Consider the following 18,551-nt stretch of genomic DNA (forward strand, 5'->3'; position numbering starts at 1 on the left):
TATTTCAGCAACTGACTCAGATTCAGAGCAACAGTTTCACATGACTTTCAGCAAGATCAATTGCCCCTAATTAGAAAGGCTTGTTTACACACCTTCCAATGGTGCCAGTGTAGGCAGGTCAGTCCCGAATTGTGAGCCCCAAAATGAGTGGCACATCTAATTTGTCCTGCATTTTAATACTCAAATGTTGGTAAGAATATTTTTACTTTATATTTATATAATATAGCACTGCTAGCTCATACAATAGCTTTACGTAGTGATCTATACACCTCAACATGAGCTCAATAAATGAACATGCATTATGTTTATTAGTTTTTATTTATGAAATTTCTGTATATGTTTAATCACGTTGCACCAAACAGTACAGGACTGAGAAATTAAAGGTCACTTATAGTTTCTAGTTGTTCTCACTTCTTCAAAGCAGTTAGAAATATTTTATAGATCTCCCTCACAACTAAACTCTAGTATTATGCTCTTCTCTTCTGTGTAAATGGGAAGGGTCTTATTTATGCAGAGCTGCTTAACTCTCTTTAAGGGTAAGGAGTTTACAAATTATACCATAATTTTTTTTTCCAGATTAAAAGAAAGGGCAACGCTACTTTAAACTAAATTAACTGCCTTATGTTGCATGTGTTTACTGACCCTTTAACAACAAAGTGTCATACTACCCTTTATTTGACTCCTGCCAGTTGATCTGCTGGAAACTGTAGTTCCTTGACTAGTGGCAGGCAGCTTATAGGGTGGTACAATGGCAAAAATGATACTGGTCCACTGGATGCCAAAATGATTAGGGATTAAAAGTTCAGCATATGAATTAACCCATATTTCAGATGGCCCCTTTTAAAAGCTGCCCTGGGCCCTGACTTCTTCACAAATATTTAAGCCCCGCCCCAGCTGTCAGCTGACGCTAGTAATACATGTAGAGCTAAAAATAACCACCAACCTGTGGATGAGAGAAAGTGGTAAGTGCACGAAAACGAACCCTCGGTGTTAAATATACGTATTACGCAGCCTTCCAGGTAAATTACCAGTATTTATGTAATTCTGCCTATTACCGGGTAGCCCCAAGATATGTCTACCCTCAGGCCTAATCCTGTGCAGTTCCCTCTCCCCCTCCATACACTATAGTTTGGCAGAGAATGGTCTTAAACGTAACAACCCACCGGTGCATCAAATTCTCTCTCCGAATATCCCCACTGCTGATACTACTTACCAAAGCACTGCCCTGAGTTTCACACACACGGAAATAACGTCACTTCCTGCTAGTGTCCCTGGATGGTCGATGCGTTCCAAAAAGAACCAATTGTTAATCCCAGTCGGGTTGTTATTCAGTTGAGGCGTGGCCTTCGCCATGTTGGTACACCCGGATGTTTATTTAAAACAATGTGTCATCACGTTGTAGGGCAGGGATTGGTCTGACAGGCTTATGCAATATGTTTATTTAGATTTACAATGCTCAGTCATTATTTGAGGCTTATTTGGCGGCTCCTATTGACTAAGGATTTTTAAAATAAACCGAAAAGGGGTATTTTACTTTAGGGCAGTGTGTGGGTAGGACCTGGATTAAAGCATACCTCCCAACATTTTGGAAGTAAAAAGAGGGACAAAATTTTTTTTCCGCACATAGCGCAGCCATTTTTTTGACCACACCCTTTCTGTGGCTACACATACCATGTTTGTTTTACAAAATTTGGCAGGTTATGAAAGTTTGAAAATATTTCTCCTTATCTAAACTGTGTTTTTGTGTCTCAAAATTGTTACAAAGTATCTTATTTGCACCTGCTAGCTGTTCTGGGCTCTCTGCTAAAAGCCAATTAAGTGAGAAACTTTGTTTCTTTTTCTGGCTGTTCAGTGCTGAGAAAAGAGGGACTTTCCAGTACAAATGAGGGACTGCGGGTTGAGCTGTCAAAAAAGGGACTGTCCCTCCGAAAAAGGGACAGTTGGGAGGTATGGATTAAAGTATGCAAGATACACATTCTCTAAGCTATAGTGTATTATATTGATGTAGTTTAGACAATGGCAGATACATTGAACCAGATTTTAATTTTGTAGTTTCAAAGGCTGTTTGCTAGGGTCCCACTTATCCTAGCAACCTAGTAGCACTGCTCTGAGCTTCACATCCCCGAAAATAGTGTTTTATAAATCATAATTGAAGATGAATAGGAAAGTATAAAAAAAAAGAATGCAATTCAGTAACAATAGCAATTAGAATATGGTGGGTGGAAATACATTGTTTCATTTGCAGGAGTCAATGTTCCTAATAAACGGATAGCATTTTTAAATTGCAATTAAAGGAGAAGGAAAGGTTAAAACTAAATAAGCCTTATCAGAAAGGTCCACCTAAATATACCAGTAAACCCTCAAAGTAGTGCTGCTGTCCCCTGTCAAAAGAAACACCACATTTCTTTCCTTCTATTGTGTACACATGGGCTTCTGTATCAGACTTCCTGCCTTCAGCTTAAACCTCATTGCCCTGGGCGTGAGCATGCTCAGTTTGCTCCTCTTCCCCCCCCCCTTCTCTACTGTAATCTGAGCCCAGAGCAGGGAGAGACTCAGGCAGGAAGTGATGTCACACCACATTAATACTGCAGCTCCTATCCTAAACAAACAGAGAGTTTCTAGAGCTTTTTACTCAGGTATGGTGAAACATTCTACAGAATAAATATAGCATTCTAGCTTGCACTATTGCAGCTAATCTATTGGCAATAAAATGCCTCCGTAGCTTTCCTTCTCCTTTAACAATAAGCCAATCTAAGACATAATAAACATAGCTTCCACCTTAAACAGGGCTAATGTGACACGTGTGGCAGGAGATTTTGCGCTTAAGGGCCCTTCCCTTCTTCCTGGGTCGGGTGCTTCTTGGAATCAGCCAGAAAGTAGAAGGTTGCTGTGATTACCCACTAAGAACACATTATGTGACAGCTACTTCCAGACAGTACAGATGAGTCTTTATTTAGAATTATACAGTGGTACAAAATAAGCAATATACATTTTCTATACAAAACATTTTCCCTTCTTATTTCAGTGGTACAGATTTGGACACACATGCTCCTCAATTATAGGCTCCCTTTTGGGCAGGAAGGCCCCATATGAGAGCCTTGCAGGATTATTAGAACACTCTTACCATGCTAAGGGGTTTCACTCTGTAGCAAACACACACGCACACACACACACAATCATAATTATTATGATGTGATGTTAGGAACGGGTTCTCCCCACATGGCACACTAGGGTAGAATGGGGAGATGAGGATCTTACTACTTAGGACCTGACTGTATTCCTTGGGGGAGAATATCAGTGCTGCGTAAAATTAATGAACAAATCATGATCTTCAGCTCCCCCCCCCCAACTTCCAACAGAACTCAGGTTGAAGGTTACTGGGACAAGATATCTGCAAAGGTTTTAGTGCTACCTCAGTGCTATGTATCCTTTGCTTTCTATAGAGGCTACTGTGTTTAAATCCCTTCCCACTGGTGATCAAAAGCAAGTGCATCCATACGCAAGGCATCAATATACATATAGATTATGTATTTATAATTACACAATAGGAGAAAGCTAAGATCAGTACTCAAACACACACACAATCAGATTATGTTCCAGATATGGCCGTCTTGTCTGATCAACAAGTAACAACAGGATGGACAAGAGTACAGTACACTATGGAAGATGTCACTCTCTTTATCCAAACAGCACCTATACCTGCAGGGAAGAGACACATAAAAGGTTTTAATGAGATATATGTATGATTTTATTTTAACATACAGATATTATGTGCATAACTTTTAATAAAGGCAATCAGATTAATTGTTTTTTTATCCCTTGTAAATGTTAATACAAGTTTAATATAAAATCAGCAGAAGGGCTGAGATATTATAAATGCTATTGCATGCAACCTCTCTCTATTAATACCTCGGCAGACTGTATGCCATGCTAATGCCTGCTCACAACCTAGACCGATATTTCTCTGTTCTTTGCAATATATCACAAAATCCACAAAGAAGCTACCTTCTGAACTTGTGGAGGAAGCTCATCTTCAGACCCTTCCTCTGGCACAGTTTCTGGGTGTCTGCTGGGCTGTACATCCTCACTCCACCCTCCCATTGGCTGCCGAGCCAGCGAGGTTCTTTGCACAGACCCAAGATCTTAAATGAGAATAATGAAACAATACAATATAGAGATATTATCCATTAAAAAAACTCAAACCAAAAAAAACGTAGGGCTTATTTACTAGTCTGGTAAAAATGTAAGTTTAAAGGGCAAATATCTGGTGCATTTGTCAAGTTTTTTAACCACAATGCAGTATTACAGTGTACAGCATCAATAACAGCATTTGTTCAAAAATCAAACTGTGTGAGGAGCACCTATATGTGCAGCACATAAATGGAACTCTGAAAGTATTGCCTGCTGAAGGCAGGGGTAATATAAAGGGTTCTCATGCCACAGCACACTGGACCTTGCACCCAGTATTTGCCCAGTAGGAAAATATAGACATTATTTCATGTACAGACAAAATGTCAGTTAAACAAAAGAGGGCAGAATGCACGAGTCCTAGTACCTGTGCTGGCACTAAATCTGTGTGTGCTGAGTGGAGGCAGCCTCTCTTCCCAAACTTGTGCTGCAGGGGATGGACAGCTGAGTGAGGATGGCACATTAGACGTCTTGTTTGTAAGGCCATCACCCTGCGAGCTCTCTCCACTTTCATCACTTTCCTGCCGGTGCCAGATGTGCCGCCCTGGCACCATGCGAGTATGCTGCTGGTGCAACTGTGGAAGACAAAGAACATATGTTACATTAGCTATGAGCATCCTGCGATTCTCTCCCTCTTGGAATGCTACAATTTACAGTCACTGGGTAGCTTGGCATCATGGGAGTTTTATTCATGATATCCCTGTATATCAGCAAAGGATATGAACATCTAAGATTCCCCAGCTGCTGCAGAAGTGAATAAGACACGTGTGAGTTATGATTATATAACTTTTACCCATTGCTATACAGATTATCCATCACTCATGAACCCACACAATTTCATGGTTATGTGATGACGATGCAGTCATAAAAAACTTGGAACACAGCTCCCGCAGGGGTAAAATGTTAGGATACTCACCTCATGCATGTACAGGGCATGCAGGCTCATTTCAGTGGATGCGTATTCAGACAGGGTACCACTGTTCATGGGGCCCTCCCACACATTGCTGCCAAAACTGCCATTTCTGAAGTCGGCACTGTGGTGAATGTTATATAATAAATCCCATAAAAATTAAACACACACATACTGTATTACAACGTTAAGAATTTCCTGTTTTGGCTGAACTAGAACAAACTGCAGGGTTCATAAAGCCACCTCCTGTGTTTAATCTAAAATCACCATTTTCCAAACCAATCTTTGATTTTGTGACTCTCCAACCATACAGAAGTACAGGTATCATAAACATAGTTTTTTGTGATTGGTGGGGCACTTAGATTAGGCGTAAGTGTATATCGTCTTAGTTTCCTTACCTGACTCCACTCTGGTTCTGCACTGGGTGACAAGACTGCTGTGGGGATAGAGAGCGTAAAGCAGAAGCCACCTCTGATACAGCAGAGACATGAGGAGAACCCAGAACTTCAGTGTTAGCTGGAAACTCTGCAGGGGACACTCCTGAGAACATATTTGGCATCAGGCTGTGGGGCTGGAAAACAAAACAACGTATTAAGGCTGGAGATAGAGGAGCCTGACAGAGAAAGAAGCCACTGACAGGAAATAGCTGCTTTATAATAGCATGAAGCACACACCTCAGGGTCAGACTGAATAGAGAGGCCTGAACACTGCAGAGGATTCAAGAGGCCAGTGGAGTGTTTCTGGTTGCCCACTGTGCTGTCTCGTTGAACTCTTTCCCTTAGCTGGCTCAGAAAAGCTGAACATTCACGAGGAGGCTGCCAGCGAGGGTTGGTAATAGCAAAGTGCATGAGTGAGAGCTCGGTCTTCCCATCTTCAGCCTGTTGGTACACTGATGCTTCGGTCTTGCCTGCAGACATCCACTGTGCGAGAGAGAGTGATTTACAAACAAAGAATGCACACTGTTTGAACACACTTTATGTCTTCATGTACAGGGTAAGCAATTTAATGTCACCATAGTATTACCCAAAAGTGATTCTCTGGACTTCCTACTCTTGTGATTTCATTGGGTGGGTAGAGGGAGGGAACACAATAAAAATATGCTCAAATGTTTATGAACTACAAGACCCATTATGCTATGTACAATGAAACACTATAATACCGGTGCAGGGTGATTTCGTTCAGCAATATCCAGGGTCGCTAGATGCTCATCACTGTAATAAATCTGATCAAAGTGTTTCCATTTCTAACACATGCCACATAAGTATCAATGGTGTTGGCCAATTTAGTTCACTTTAAAAAAACAACAGTAGGCTGAGCATCACGCTGTATGCAAAGCTGCTTTGAATTATCAAAATCCAATTAAGAAGTGTTTTCCTTACTGCAGGATTTCCATGCTGACGGACATCCATTTGTGCAAATGAGCAGGTATCTCCAACTCCTACTACCTCCACTGTGAAGTTTCGAAAAAAGTCAATAATCTCCAGTGATTTGGGACGGAGGCAGAAAATTAGGACAAGCGGTGTTAAGAGCGGGCTCAGGAGTTCTTCAAGGATAAATACCTGCGGGCAGCAAACAGTTGTTAGTGCCATCTGCAGGGTAATTAACTCTGGTAGTAAAGTGGGGAGTAAATCTTTCTATATGGATAAACAAAATGGTTGTGCCTATAGGATTATCTGTATATGTCAGCAGAATACTGGAGTGCCTTGGGATCATGGCCACCATCACGAAGGACAGGCAGTACACCAGTTAGGGCCTTGTGGGCCCAAGAGACATGAAGGTGTGATGCATTAGTCACAAAGGAGGTGGGGCTTTAGGAGGAGGGTGTCTGGATGGATCATGGACATGTTTTTTGGCTTAATGGGGTGTGGCCAGAAAGGATCAGAAGGGGACCAGTGGGCGGGGACATTTTATTTTCACTGGGGACACATTGGCGGGGCCCACAAGACTGGTGGGCTAACAACTGGGGACCCCTTGGGGGAGAGGCAACAATTGATTTAATAGTAAAGGGCTCAAGGTTTATTAATGGTGGCACTACTAGGAAATATCTGAATGTACTAATAAGTCTGGGCAAAACTGTAATTGAAGACTCACTGCCTTGTATTGAAAGAGCTGTGCAAACTCTCCACGTGTCTCTGCACGGTAAGCGCTGCGCTGCCAGTGGTCCGGCATATAGTGGATATGAGCCAGAATAACACGGAGAAGCTGTTCAGGGCAGAACACTAGGTGCTGGTCAGGGATAAATGACCTGGGGGACATAGAAAGTCAGTGTATCAGAACATCTTTACACAGACAGACAGAATACATCTCTGCTTTCCTCTTTAAGAAAAAATATAAAACATGAGCCCAATCGATAGATCTTGCATTGGACACTCATTCCTATTGTTTTAAATAAAAAATTAGGGATTCCACAGATCCACTATTTGGGATTTGGCCAAATCCCCAAATCCTTCATAAAAGATTTGGCCGAATACCAAACCCAAATTTGCATATGCAAATTAGGGATGGGAAGGGAAAAAGAGGAAAAAAACATTTTTTATATTTCCATTCCCATCCCTAATTTGCACATGCATATGCAAATTAGGATTCAGTGCATCCCTATAAAAAATATTTATACCTTGCATTATTTATTGCTCAATATCATGCAGAGCAGTGAAAATGAAAGCACCCATCATTCTTCAGAGGAATTGTGGGAGGAGTAAAAGTCAAATTGCCCTTTTTGTTACATTGTTAATATAGCTTTTTCTGTTTTAGTTCTGTTGATGATCAAATCCTTACCTACTGACTGTCACTACTACCCCCAGCAGGGTGACAGCACTCAGCACATGTTCCACTGCCAGCACATCCTCATCATAAACAGTAAGTGCTATCAGCACTGCCAGTATAGAACCAGCAAGAAAGCCTAAGTGTTTGGCAACTACAGCCATCAGTGGGGACAGGAAGCAGTTCATATACTTGCTGGCTGGCTTATATGCTCGACTTAGCCTGGCTTGTAGCTGATGATCTAATTCATTAAAATGCCGAAGGTAGCAGCGACCATAGAGGGACCAGCAGCGTGCCCCCAAACTGCCAGGCTCACGCCTAAGCACCTCAGTGTAGCTGAAGAAGGCGTAAAGAATCTGCCAGACTAGTACCAGTGGGCACAACACCAGGTTGGCAAGTCCAATCCACAGGATGCGCTGAGCCAGCTTTTCAGACAGCTCCAGACGGGCTCCTGCACGTTTATACTCAGGCTTAAGGCTCCATTCATTCTGGAAGAGACAGCCAGGGCCCCAGAAGAAAATCAGCTGGAAGTTGTACTTGAGGCCTCGGGTGTAGAAGACAGTATTGCCCAGCAGAGGGAGTCTGTGCTGAAGCGGCAGCAGGTTCTTATTTACCATGGCTACCATATAGTTCTTGAAGCGCAGTATTCTATGAGACACATCAAGTTCAGACAGCTCCTTTTTGTGAATGCAGATCTGGTGCTCTTTCTGAATCTGTACAATGCGGCTCTGAACCTCCTCCCAGGTGTAATACGGAAGGTCTGACTGTGTAGGAGAGAGGCAAAGGCAGGCTGAGATTTCTAAAATAAATGGCTGCTTTATAGCAGGTGCTTCTCATATATAGGCTTGTTTTGCATTCACAAATTATAATATACCATGTTACACATATAAACAGGAAGATGGATAAGTGGGTGCAGCCTGTAACAAGTAGTTGGTTTATGTTCCCCCCAAATCGTGTTCATACCAATCATTGACTTGATGTGTTGCAACAAACTGCCCAAAGAGCTGAACTGGCTACTAAAGGAACTACTACAGATTGCTGGCTGTCAGTCAGTCAATTAGATCAAAGGCAGGGGCTGTTCTAGCTGATGACAGAATATACTGGATATTGACTCTTTCTGAAATGTCCTATGAGAGTCTTTTCTGGTTGTGCCAATTTGGTTAAATATGGTCGACAGTACTGGCTCATTTGTAGCCAGTTTTTCTGTGTATTTTTCCAAATATGTGCTTAGCATGGAACATGCAATATTCAGAAGGGACAAGTAAAATACCTATGTGCCCTATAATGATATAACATTCCGGGAGGAAGTTTTCCTTAACTTTTACATGGCATCATTACTCACCATAGGGATGCGCAGAGCTTGTATATAGAAGTTATGGATCTCCCAGTAGCAGCAGATATTGTATATAAATTTTATGAGCCGGTGTATCCAGAAGACTCCAGCAATAGCCAATAAACAGACAAGAAATCCATTTTCTTGTATTCTGTGGCACACAGACATGGGTAATGAATAGGGGAGTTATTCAGATATTCAAACTAGACCCAGGCATTTCAAGTATACAGAGCCCCCCCCCCCCCCCCACACACACACAGGCCCAATAAATATCCTGTTGGGTCTAAAGCAAATGGTCCTGTGTTTTACATTAAATGCAATTGCCCTTAAAAACTGTATTTCCTGTAAAATCTTGAAACAGTTGGTGGGTTAGCTCAAGACTGGTCTATCAGGCCGATGGCACATTACCTGTCTCTGCAGACCCCGGGGGGCAGGAAGGCATCAGGAAGTGTCACTTTAATGTGGTCACTCTGGCTATGGTTCACCATTTTGTTGGCGAAGAGAATGTCATAATCCACACAGCTCACCAGTAAAGTGGTAAAACTGACAATAAAGATGAACTGCCTGTATGGGGAAAAACAGAGACACTGATTAGGATGTGACACGCAAAAGATATGCTGTGCTGCAGACTCTTGTGCCTTTATGTCTTCATATAATAAACTCCCAATAGGCCTTTCCTTTATCAAAATGGGTACATACATTATTTATACAAATAAATAATAAAGGCCAAATAACTAATTCCCCTTACAATGCTGTTAATTTAAAGGTGGAAACCTAATTTGAATACAGTAAGGATATCTTTAAACATGAGCATCATGCTACATACAGAGCGCTGCGGAATACACTTACAGCAGCTCAAAGATTTCTCCAATCAGCATACAGGTAAAGCCATTCTTCTGGTGCAGATTGTATACCTATATTTTCCGAGTTAAGGGCAATAGCAGGTGAAAACTATATGAAATAACAGTTTGGGTAAGTTATAGGTATGAAAGAATAAAGGACAGCTATTATTTTCATAAAGAATGTTGATTGGAAATAAGATAAAGTACCTCCACACAGAAAGAACCTAGTACCCCATTGTTCCACAGCCATTGTAAGTAAGTGCTTACAACTATGTATTTCAGAATCAAGCCCCACCCATGAATAAAAGAAGGGAAGCAACCAATAATCAAAGGCTGGAATCTCAGTAACAGTAATGGTACCCAAGGCAATTTATCACACCATTGTTTTATGGGTGGTGGGGCAAAATACTCTAAATCAAAACACTCAATCAAATGTTTAGTGCCGCATTTTCAAGCAATAAGTAAATGGGCGCAAAGTTAGAATGTTTTTTCAACCACAGAGCTACATAAAACTTGAACAACAAATGGTGTGGTTACGCTAAGTAGAGAAGGAAGTGCTGATTTTTTTTAAACAGGCAGGGGGAAATCTGTGAAGTGTAATGGTTTAGACCAAAGTTTAACAACTCATTAATATCATTCTCCAGTTCCCTGGACTGCCCTGCCTGGCTGTGAGCATGCTCCAAAGAATAATGTTTGTAGGATACACGAGAGAAGAAGAGATCAAGGTTTTCTATGTGATGCCATGGAGCTGCAGAGACAAATAAAAACATGATTAATTGAATGAAACATACAGTAGTATTTTATAAAGGGCAAATGTGGAACTACACCAAGAGAAATAAGTATCTGTCAGGTCATACATGCTTTTCAATTGATATAGCCTGTAATCTGTCCACTCAGTTATTCTCTTCTGGAGCATCAGCCTCAACTGATGGGTTGATGTTATTTGGCCTTCCGTGTAGATGGTGGCCAGGACACACAATATCTGGACCATTCAGCCTTTGCTCTGAATGGTTAGACTGTGAGCAGCCCTAATGTTGGTCTGCTTATGGCCACTATTATTCCCAGCCATTATTCATGAGAACCAGAAGCAAAAGGATACACTAACACTTCAAAAGTTATGGTCTTTCTTTATGCAGACACCACAGATGCAATATTATATGGCCCTAAACAGGCACCTATGGCAGGAACCCACAAACGCTAATAGAATAATTTTTGTTGTTATCATTTATATATGTAGCACCAACATACTGTGCAGTGCATTCAAGGAATGTACAGCTACAAAGCGAATAAATATACCCACATTTACTGCCCTCTGGAACATGCACCAGCAGATCATCTTCCCCTAGTGGTGAGTCAGTGTAAGAAGCCTCCAGCCTCTGGTATGGGGTGTCATACATAGCCATCTTCTATGCAGCCTTACTTTCCACTTACAGTCTTTAGATAAAGTAGGGTCAGAGACTGGAAGAAAAGCAGAGAACAGACTGAATATGAAAATGGGTCAGGACATTCCCAGTTGGAATGACATATATTGAGAGTGCTCTGCATTAGAAGACTGTAAATCATACAATGCATGTATAAAGGAGAAGAATGTGTAAAAGTCCCCGAGTTGAAATGTGTTTCCATTTTGCAATCTTTTACCACAATATTCTGCAAGGAACTGTGTTTGTGGGAAATTATGATACAATGGTAGAACAAACCATTAAGTGGAGACACAAAAATATATTTGGTTTAAGCCATTTCTAAATACTCCATTATATTCTTCAAATCACTACTAAAAACTGTTCAACTGACCAGTAAAAGAGGCAATACACACATGTCCGATGAATAGAGCTTGAATTATGCTTATTGTTTTAAATGAGATGGAAAACCTAAAATCATTGGGGGTAGTACTGTCCAGTAACCAAAATCTCTTTTTTCAACAGGGCTGCTGTGCCCCTTATTTAAAAAACATGCTGCCCTTGGGTACTTTGTGCCATGCTGCAATTTGTTTCTCACTCCCAGACAATGCCAGAGGGGTTCATGTAAGAAGCCATAGATTTAGCGGGCTGGTTGGGGACTGTTTGGGCCTCTGTGTACTTGAAATGCCAGGACCAGGTCCGGACTGAGAATTAAAATAAGCCCTGGTATTTCAGGTACAAAGAGGCCCAAACAGCCCCCAGCAGCCCACTTAATATTGACTTTCTATGGCACCTTATAGCAGCCCATCTGAAATTTGCCAGAACCCACAGGTTGCCTGTCCGGGCCTGGCCAGGACCTATTTTGAATACCAGTTCAGACCTGTTCCCAGGTATTCCTTGAGCCATGCTGTTGCCGTTGGTTTTCATCTTTTATTGTTTGTAGTTTTTGAATTATTTGACTTTTTAATCTACAGCTCTGCAGTTTTGGAATTTCAGCAACTATCTGGTAGCTAGGCTTCAAATCCAAATTACCCTAGAAACCAGTAATTGATTTGACTGAGAGGCTGAAATAGAGGAGAGCTGTTGCATTTTAAAGTAAATGCTAAGTAAACCTAAGCTTCTGTTAGGGCTATGACACATGGCGCTACTTGTAGCCAGCTACTTGCTGTGGCTACAAAATGCCAGAAAATTCCCTGCCATAGACAATACTGAGAATTGTCTCTGCTTTGTTTTCCAAAGTCGCTTTACGAGGAAACTTAGGGCGACTTCGGAAAATCAAAGTGATACTTATGCCAACCAGCTGGTGATATGAACTCTTTTCGACGGGAAGGCATTTGGAGAGATTAGTCGCCCGCAGTAGAGAAGATTTGTTGATGGCCGACTAATCTCCCCATGTGCCAACACCCAAAGGGTATGGGGGTTTGATAAATACAAACGTGGATAAATTAGATGTGCAAAATAAAATGCTGCTATGTGCATAACTATAAATATAGGTGAATAAAGTGAAAGCAAACACCACTACTTTACTGGACTTTTATCAAGAATCTTACACAGGCCTGCCAATAATGAAATCTGATTATTGCATGCATAAAGTTACACGGAAAGATAAGAAGTCTGACCTTTAAGAGATAAAAACACCATGAGTAAAAAAGCAGTGTAACTGACAACTGGATTGGATGAGGGAAGAGTTAGTCTTGGCAGTCTGGAATGATCGTTCTTGGTCTTTTTCTGTTTAAGGGTCAACATTAGGGCTAGACCCCCCACCCCAAGCTCACAACAAGTTTACAGATATACAAAAACATTGCTGTATCAGCTATAGTTCCAAGAATATTCAGGGCAGCCAATAAGTGTTCTCTAAAAATCTATCTCTGATTGACTTTCAAGGTGGGCTTCCAGGACTACCTCTGAAGATTCTTTCTCTTAAAGGGGACCTGTCACCCAGACATAAAAAGCTGTATAATTAAAGTCCTTTTCAAAATCCAAATTATCATTTAAAAATTGTAGCTGTCAATAATAATATATGCCTGCCTGCCTCTATGCCTGCAGGCAATTACTTTCACTTTACATTCTGCATTTCCCAGATGTCACTGCACTCCTTTAATTCACCCTCTATCCTCACAGTCTACATTGTGTAGCCAGTGCATGGGAATGTGCATCAGCTCCCCATTCTAGTACATAAACAAGATTTTGAGATGATGCAAAGTATGTCTTAATAACAGTGTTCAACATAATGGCACCACCCTTCTTGCCATAATTGTGAATTCCAAGACTAAAGGAAACAATATTTAAATAAATGATACAGTGTAAGTATGTTGGTTGACAAACAAGAAAGTGTGACAGGTTCCTTTAACTTTACTCTAGCTGGAGTTCAGACTGGGTTCCCACAGTTCTAGTCTAGATGAAAGTAATCTGAAATTAGGTCAAAGGAAAGGCACAGTCCTCAGTTCTATGAATAGCCATATAATAGATTCAAATGGAACTCTGGGATAAAAAATAAGAGAAATAAAATCCATAGAACTTCTGATGTATACAGCACAGACTTATTGTTTCTTAAGAGTCGTAACTGTGCTATTAAACCCACGGTTTGCCTAGGGAAATTATGGAGTGATTTGCATGTCTCTGCCCATAATTCTTCATGTGAGCGTTAAAATCTCTATTTTTTTTTCTATGTACATAGCATGAGGCATGTGAAAACTGTCTGTTTCAGAAGGCTTTACACTGCATGTTTTGCATTGTGAAAGGTTCCTTATGTCCCTTTAGCCCTTCTAACCAGGTTGGTTTCTCTGTTAGTGTTAGTAAAAATAGAAAATCATTCTATAAAGATTCTTTGGTTCAAGTCAAGTCTTGATATGAAACATGGACCCTTTTTGGACTAATTCCATTAGGAATATCCCTCTGGTTAAATGAATCCAAGCTTTTTCCAGTATTCACCCAGATACAGAGCTGTGATTATCTGTAATTTTTGTTTTTAGGCTGCTCTCCTTCCTATGGTCAGACCCCAACTAAGACTCCAATCAGAGGGTTCTACAACGTCGTTCACCTCTACTGGCTGGAAATAAGCAGTTGTCAAGTGATCAGTGCAACAGGAACCTCCTCCATGTGGTTTCTCAGTCAGGACAAAGACCTGCTCCCCTTTTCCAGCCATGGAAAAAAAGAGCAGGGCAGCTTCAGACAGCACTGAATGTACAGAGTGTAAGAGCAAAATCATTTCTCTAAAAAAGTGATCCTAGTTTTTTTAAAGGGTTAAAACTTTAAGCATGAAGTTTTGCCAATTCTTGGCAACTTTGCAACTGGTCTCAATTTTTAAAAAAAAAAAAAAAAAAAAAATTTGTCTTCCCCCTTCTGACTGATTCCAGCCTTCAATTGGGGGTCACTGACCTTGCCAGCCAAAAAAAAACTATTGCTCTTTGAGGTCACTGTTACTTTTTATTACTATATTTTTATTCAGACCCTCCCATATTCATATCCCAGTCTCTGCCCTTGCCTAATAGGATTTTAAAACTAGCATGATAAATTTTTTGAAAAATGTATGGCCAGGAAAGCCATTGAGAGAGCCTCATACATGGGCTTTAAGCAGCTTTTATCAGCCAGTGTATGGCTATCCTTGGCTTGCTTAGGGTTCATAAAAATCCCTTGGACGGCTTTTCAAACACCAAGCCATCAGATAAAGGGGCAAATTCACTAAGGCGCGAAGCGCCGAACGCTAGCGTTAATTCGCTAGCGTTTGGCATTTTCGCTACTGCGCAAATTCACTAACGAACGCTGGCGTAGTTTCGCTAGTGTTACTTCGCAACCTTACGCCAGGCGAATCTTCGCTAGCGACTAAACTACGCAAATTCACAAACTTGCGCAGTGTAGCGAACGCTACCTTTTACGCTAGACTTCCTTCGCCACCTCAGACCTGGTGAAGCGCAATAGAGTAGATAGGGATTGTCAAAAATTTTTCTAAGTCCCAAAAAACGCTGGCGTGTTTTCTACATGATGGCTGATAGGCTGAAAAAGATCGAAAATTTTTTGGGGCTCCCCTTCCTCCCCCCTACTTTTCCTGACTCATGGCAACTTACCTAGACAGTGGGCACATGTGTAGGGCAAAATAAACTTTTTATTTCCAGATTTGAAGGTTTTCTAGGCATTTGTAGTGCAGATACGTGTTCCTCCATTGAAATTTGAATTTTGCGCCGTATGCAAATTAGCCTTCGCTAGCGCAACTTCGCTTTATATAGTGAAACAACGCTAGCGCAACTCCGCAACCTTACGCTACCCCTGTGCGCAACTTCGGATTTTAGTGAATTTGCGAACCGCTGGCGAAACTACGCCTGGCGAAGTGCGGCGAAGTTGCGCCTGGCGCAACTTCGCATCTTAGTGAATTTGCCCCAAAGAGATTTACCAAGGGCATAACTACAGAGGAAGCAGACCCTGCGGTTGCAGGGGGACTCAGGAGGTATAGTGGGCCCCACGTAGACCTAATTAATGAGCTTTACTATAAGTAATGTTAAAAACACAAGATACATATAAAAAATATAAATAGAAAAAAGAATGGTTCAGATGTTAAAAACAAATAAGAAGCAATGTGATCCTCTGCTGTGTTGTTTTCGTTCAATAAAAGTGTGAGAAGGGGTCCCAGAAGCGCAGTGGAGTTTGGAGCCAATATTTACAATATTTCATGTATTTATAAAAATGTTATGCGCGAAGGATGGGGAAGAGGAAGGAAACGTAAGGTTGCAAAGTGTGGCTTGACCCCCATCTAGTCTAAAAATCTCTCAGAAAAGGTTAATGATTTAAACTGAAATCAAGAACTGGAGCATGTAGAGATAAATCATGGTTCCAAATAAGCAACTAGGTTATGTCTCCAACTCCCTGCTAGAGCATTCCCAGTAGCCCACCTGGCAGTCAAATCAAAACAAGCTCCTCTATGCTCACACTGAAAGTAGGGCATAATAATGAGTTTTTACTTGGACTGCAGGTATACCCACTTGTTCATATCTTTAACCCAATGCACAAGGGACCAAAGCAGCTTGGAGCTCCGCAGTGGCACAGAAATGTAGTACTGGGGGCCCTTTTGCCCTTTCACCATCTCTACTGTGTCACGTTCCTCTGTACGGTGTCACATCCAGCAGCAAACGAAATTCTCATTCAGAGGGCATCTCCCTCATTCTGCATAACATCTGCACCACAAGAAAACATAAAGAGATTGCACCCAAAGTTTTAAGCTCCTTTGAACAGGACCCTCTTTACTGCCTGATATATGTATATTCACTGTATACACCCATCTATTTTATATAAATTTATACATGCGTATATATATATATATATATATATATATATATATATATATATATATATATATATATATATATATATATAGTTTCTCCAAAATGAGTGCACTCAATCCACAAAAACATCAATGCCTAGGTGCAAGTTAAAAAATGTCATACAATATCAATAATCACAAACCGTACTCCAAGGACTTCAAATAAACACAAAAAAAAGTTTATTTCAACCTTTCAGCTCCTCTACTCGACGGCTCGAGCAGCTCCTCTACTCGAGCCGTCCTGAAGACGGCTCGAGTAGAGGAGCTGAAACGTTGAAATAAACTTTTTTGTGTGTTTATTTGAAGTCCTTGGAGTGCGGTTTGTGATTATTGATATTGTGTATGTATGTATGTGTATATATATATATATATATATATATATATATATATATATATATATATATATATATATATACACACGTGTGATAATAAAAAATAATATTAATAATAGTCTTATCATTGACCAGTATGGTATTGACTGAGTTGATATCTATGCTGAATATATATGGCAGCTGTGGCAGCTTTAGTGCAGATAATGACCCCACCCACATACAGCAGCATATTAAACACCATACAGAACTTTACTCTTGAAAATCCAAATGTAGCTGCATTCATATAGAGGAGCTGGTCCAGTTTTACTTCACTTAAAACATGCTTCCAAATATATGAGGATTAAGTGAAAATGAAGGTAAAACTAAAAGGTCTCCTACAAAAAAAGAACCCAGCATCTGAGTTAGCTTCTGTTCATACTCATATTTTCCAGTTTTGCTTAGGTTATCAACTTGATCAAGTACTGCCTTAAGCCCTCCAGCAGTTGTTCATCTGGAAGTCCCAATGCCCTCAAATCCTGTCGGTTGTGCTGGGAGATGGATGGGGCAGGTGGGACACCCTCTGACTATTTATATTTACCATAAGTAGGAGGTGATCAGCCTCACTGTTTGTCTGTAATGACACTCCTCATATTACTCTTTATTATATCACCCTGTCAGGCTGCACCATCCTCAGCAGTGTCTTTATCTGTGTGGGGAGAAAATGAAACCAATAGTTACATGAGGCCACTGCAAACACTGAAACCACAAATCAACCTTTGTCTGCTTCTCAGATACATATGAAGTGCATGTCTAAACACATACTGATGTATACATGTACATTTATATGTATAGGAGAGTGTATATAACACATAAAGTTTGACACTCGCTCCCTTTATATTAGCAAATCAAGGCAAATCATTTATTACATCCTTGGATAAATAGATACAGAACAATGGGACATATAGTATATAAAGCACTATAGGGATCTATATTATTCTATTGGTATAGGAAACTATATTATAGTACCTAATGGACGACAGGTATAGAATACAGAGTCTATATATAATATAGTATATGATACTGGTGATATACACCGACAATATAATATAAGTAACACCACAGGAATGTATATGATTCTAGTAAGTGACAGACATATGTATCCATGTATCACACACACAGGGACCATTATTAATGCAATAAGCACAGCATAGACAGCCCAACGGGAGACACCCTCCTCTATCACTCAATCAAGGCCAGGCTCCTCTTCCCCGTTATTCCCACCAGCTTTTATTTACCGGACAATGTCAGCGACTGGCGTCTTGTCTCCGGTTACCGGGGTACAGACCCTTTACTGCCGCGCCTCTAGCCCAGTCACGGCAACCACTGCAAGTCATTCAGCTGTCCTGACAGAAACAGAAACCAATCGGCAAAAATATTCTGACAACTGGGCGGTGTTCGAGCCTACACGGTGACCAATCAGATGTCTGAGAGGCGGAGGT

The 18,551-nt window shown here is 40.8% G+C and overlaps 2 protein-coding genes across 5 annotated transcripts in view; both read right to left on the reverse strand.

Annotated features, from left to right (window-relative positions):
- zfand2b.L (zinc finger, AN1-type domain 2B L homeolog) overlaps positions 1–1,343 on the reverse strand; it is a 12,180-nt gene extending 10,837 nt beyond the window's left edge. The window contains exon 1 of one of the 3 annotated variants that reach the window (XM_018235692.2): positions 1,214–1,343. The gene's annotated coding sequence lies outside the window, so the exon portion shown is untranslated. Of the gene's footprint in view, positions 1–943; positions 1,130–1,163 lie in introns of those variants that run through there. The other 2 variants (XM_018235693.2, XM_018235694.2) reach the window with 2 other exon arrangements.
- A 1,588-nt stretch (positions 1,344–2,931) lies between these two features.
- Positions 2,932–18,516, reverse strand: atg9a.L (autophagy related 9A L homeolog). 2 transcript variants are annotated; one of them, XM_018235695.2, is made up of 17 exons: positions 18,348–18,516; positions 17,651–17,758; positions 16,404–16,595; positions 11,334–11,491; positions 10,738–10,781; positions 10,041–10,105; positions 9,600–9,755; positions 9,201–9,342; positions 7,874–8,622; positions 7,190–7,343; positions 6,478–6,657; positions 5,773–6,018; positions 5,497–5,669; positions 5,105–5,222; positions 4,556–4,763; positions 4,006–4,142; positions 2,932–3,699 (listed from the first exon to the last, which is right to left on the reverse strand). In XM_018235695.2, the coding sequence occupies exons 4-17, from the start codon at positions 11,434–11,436 to the stop codon at positions 3,694–3,696; spliced, it is 2,481 nt and encodes an 826-aa protein (XP_018091184.1). In that variant the 5' UTR covers positions 11,437–11,491; positions 16,404–16,595; positions 17,651–17,758; positions 18,348–18,516; the 3' UTR covers positions 2,932–3,693. The 2 variants fall into 2 exon arrangements, with proteins under 2 accessions (XP_018091184.1, XP_018091185.1); XM_018235696.2 differs by lacking the exon at positions 16,404–16,595.
- Positions 18,517–18,551: the final 35 nt, after the last annotated feature.

The sequence above is a fragment of the Xenopus laevis genome, chromosome 9_10L (assembly GCF_017654675.1).
Source record: "Xenopus laevis strain J_2021 chromosome 9_10L, Xenopus_laevis_v10.1, whole genome shotgun sequence".
Lineage (NCBI taxonomy): Eukaryota > Metazoa > Chordata > Amphibia > Anura > Pipidae > Xenopus > Xenopus laevis.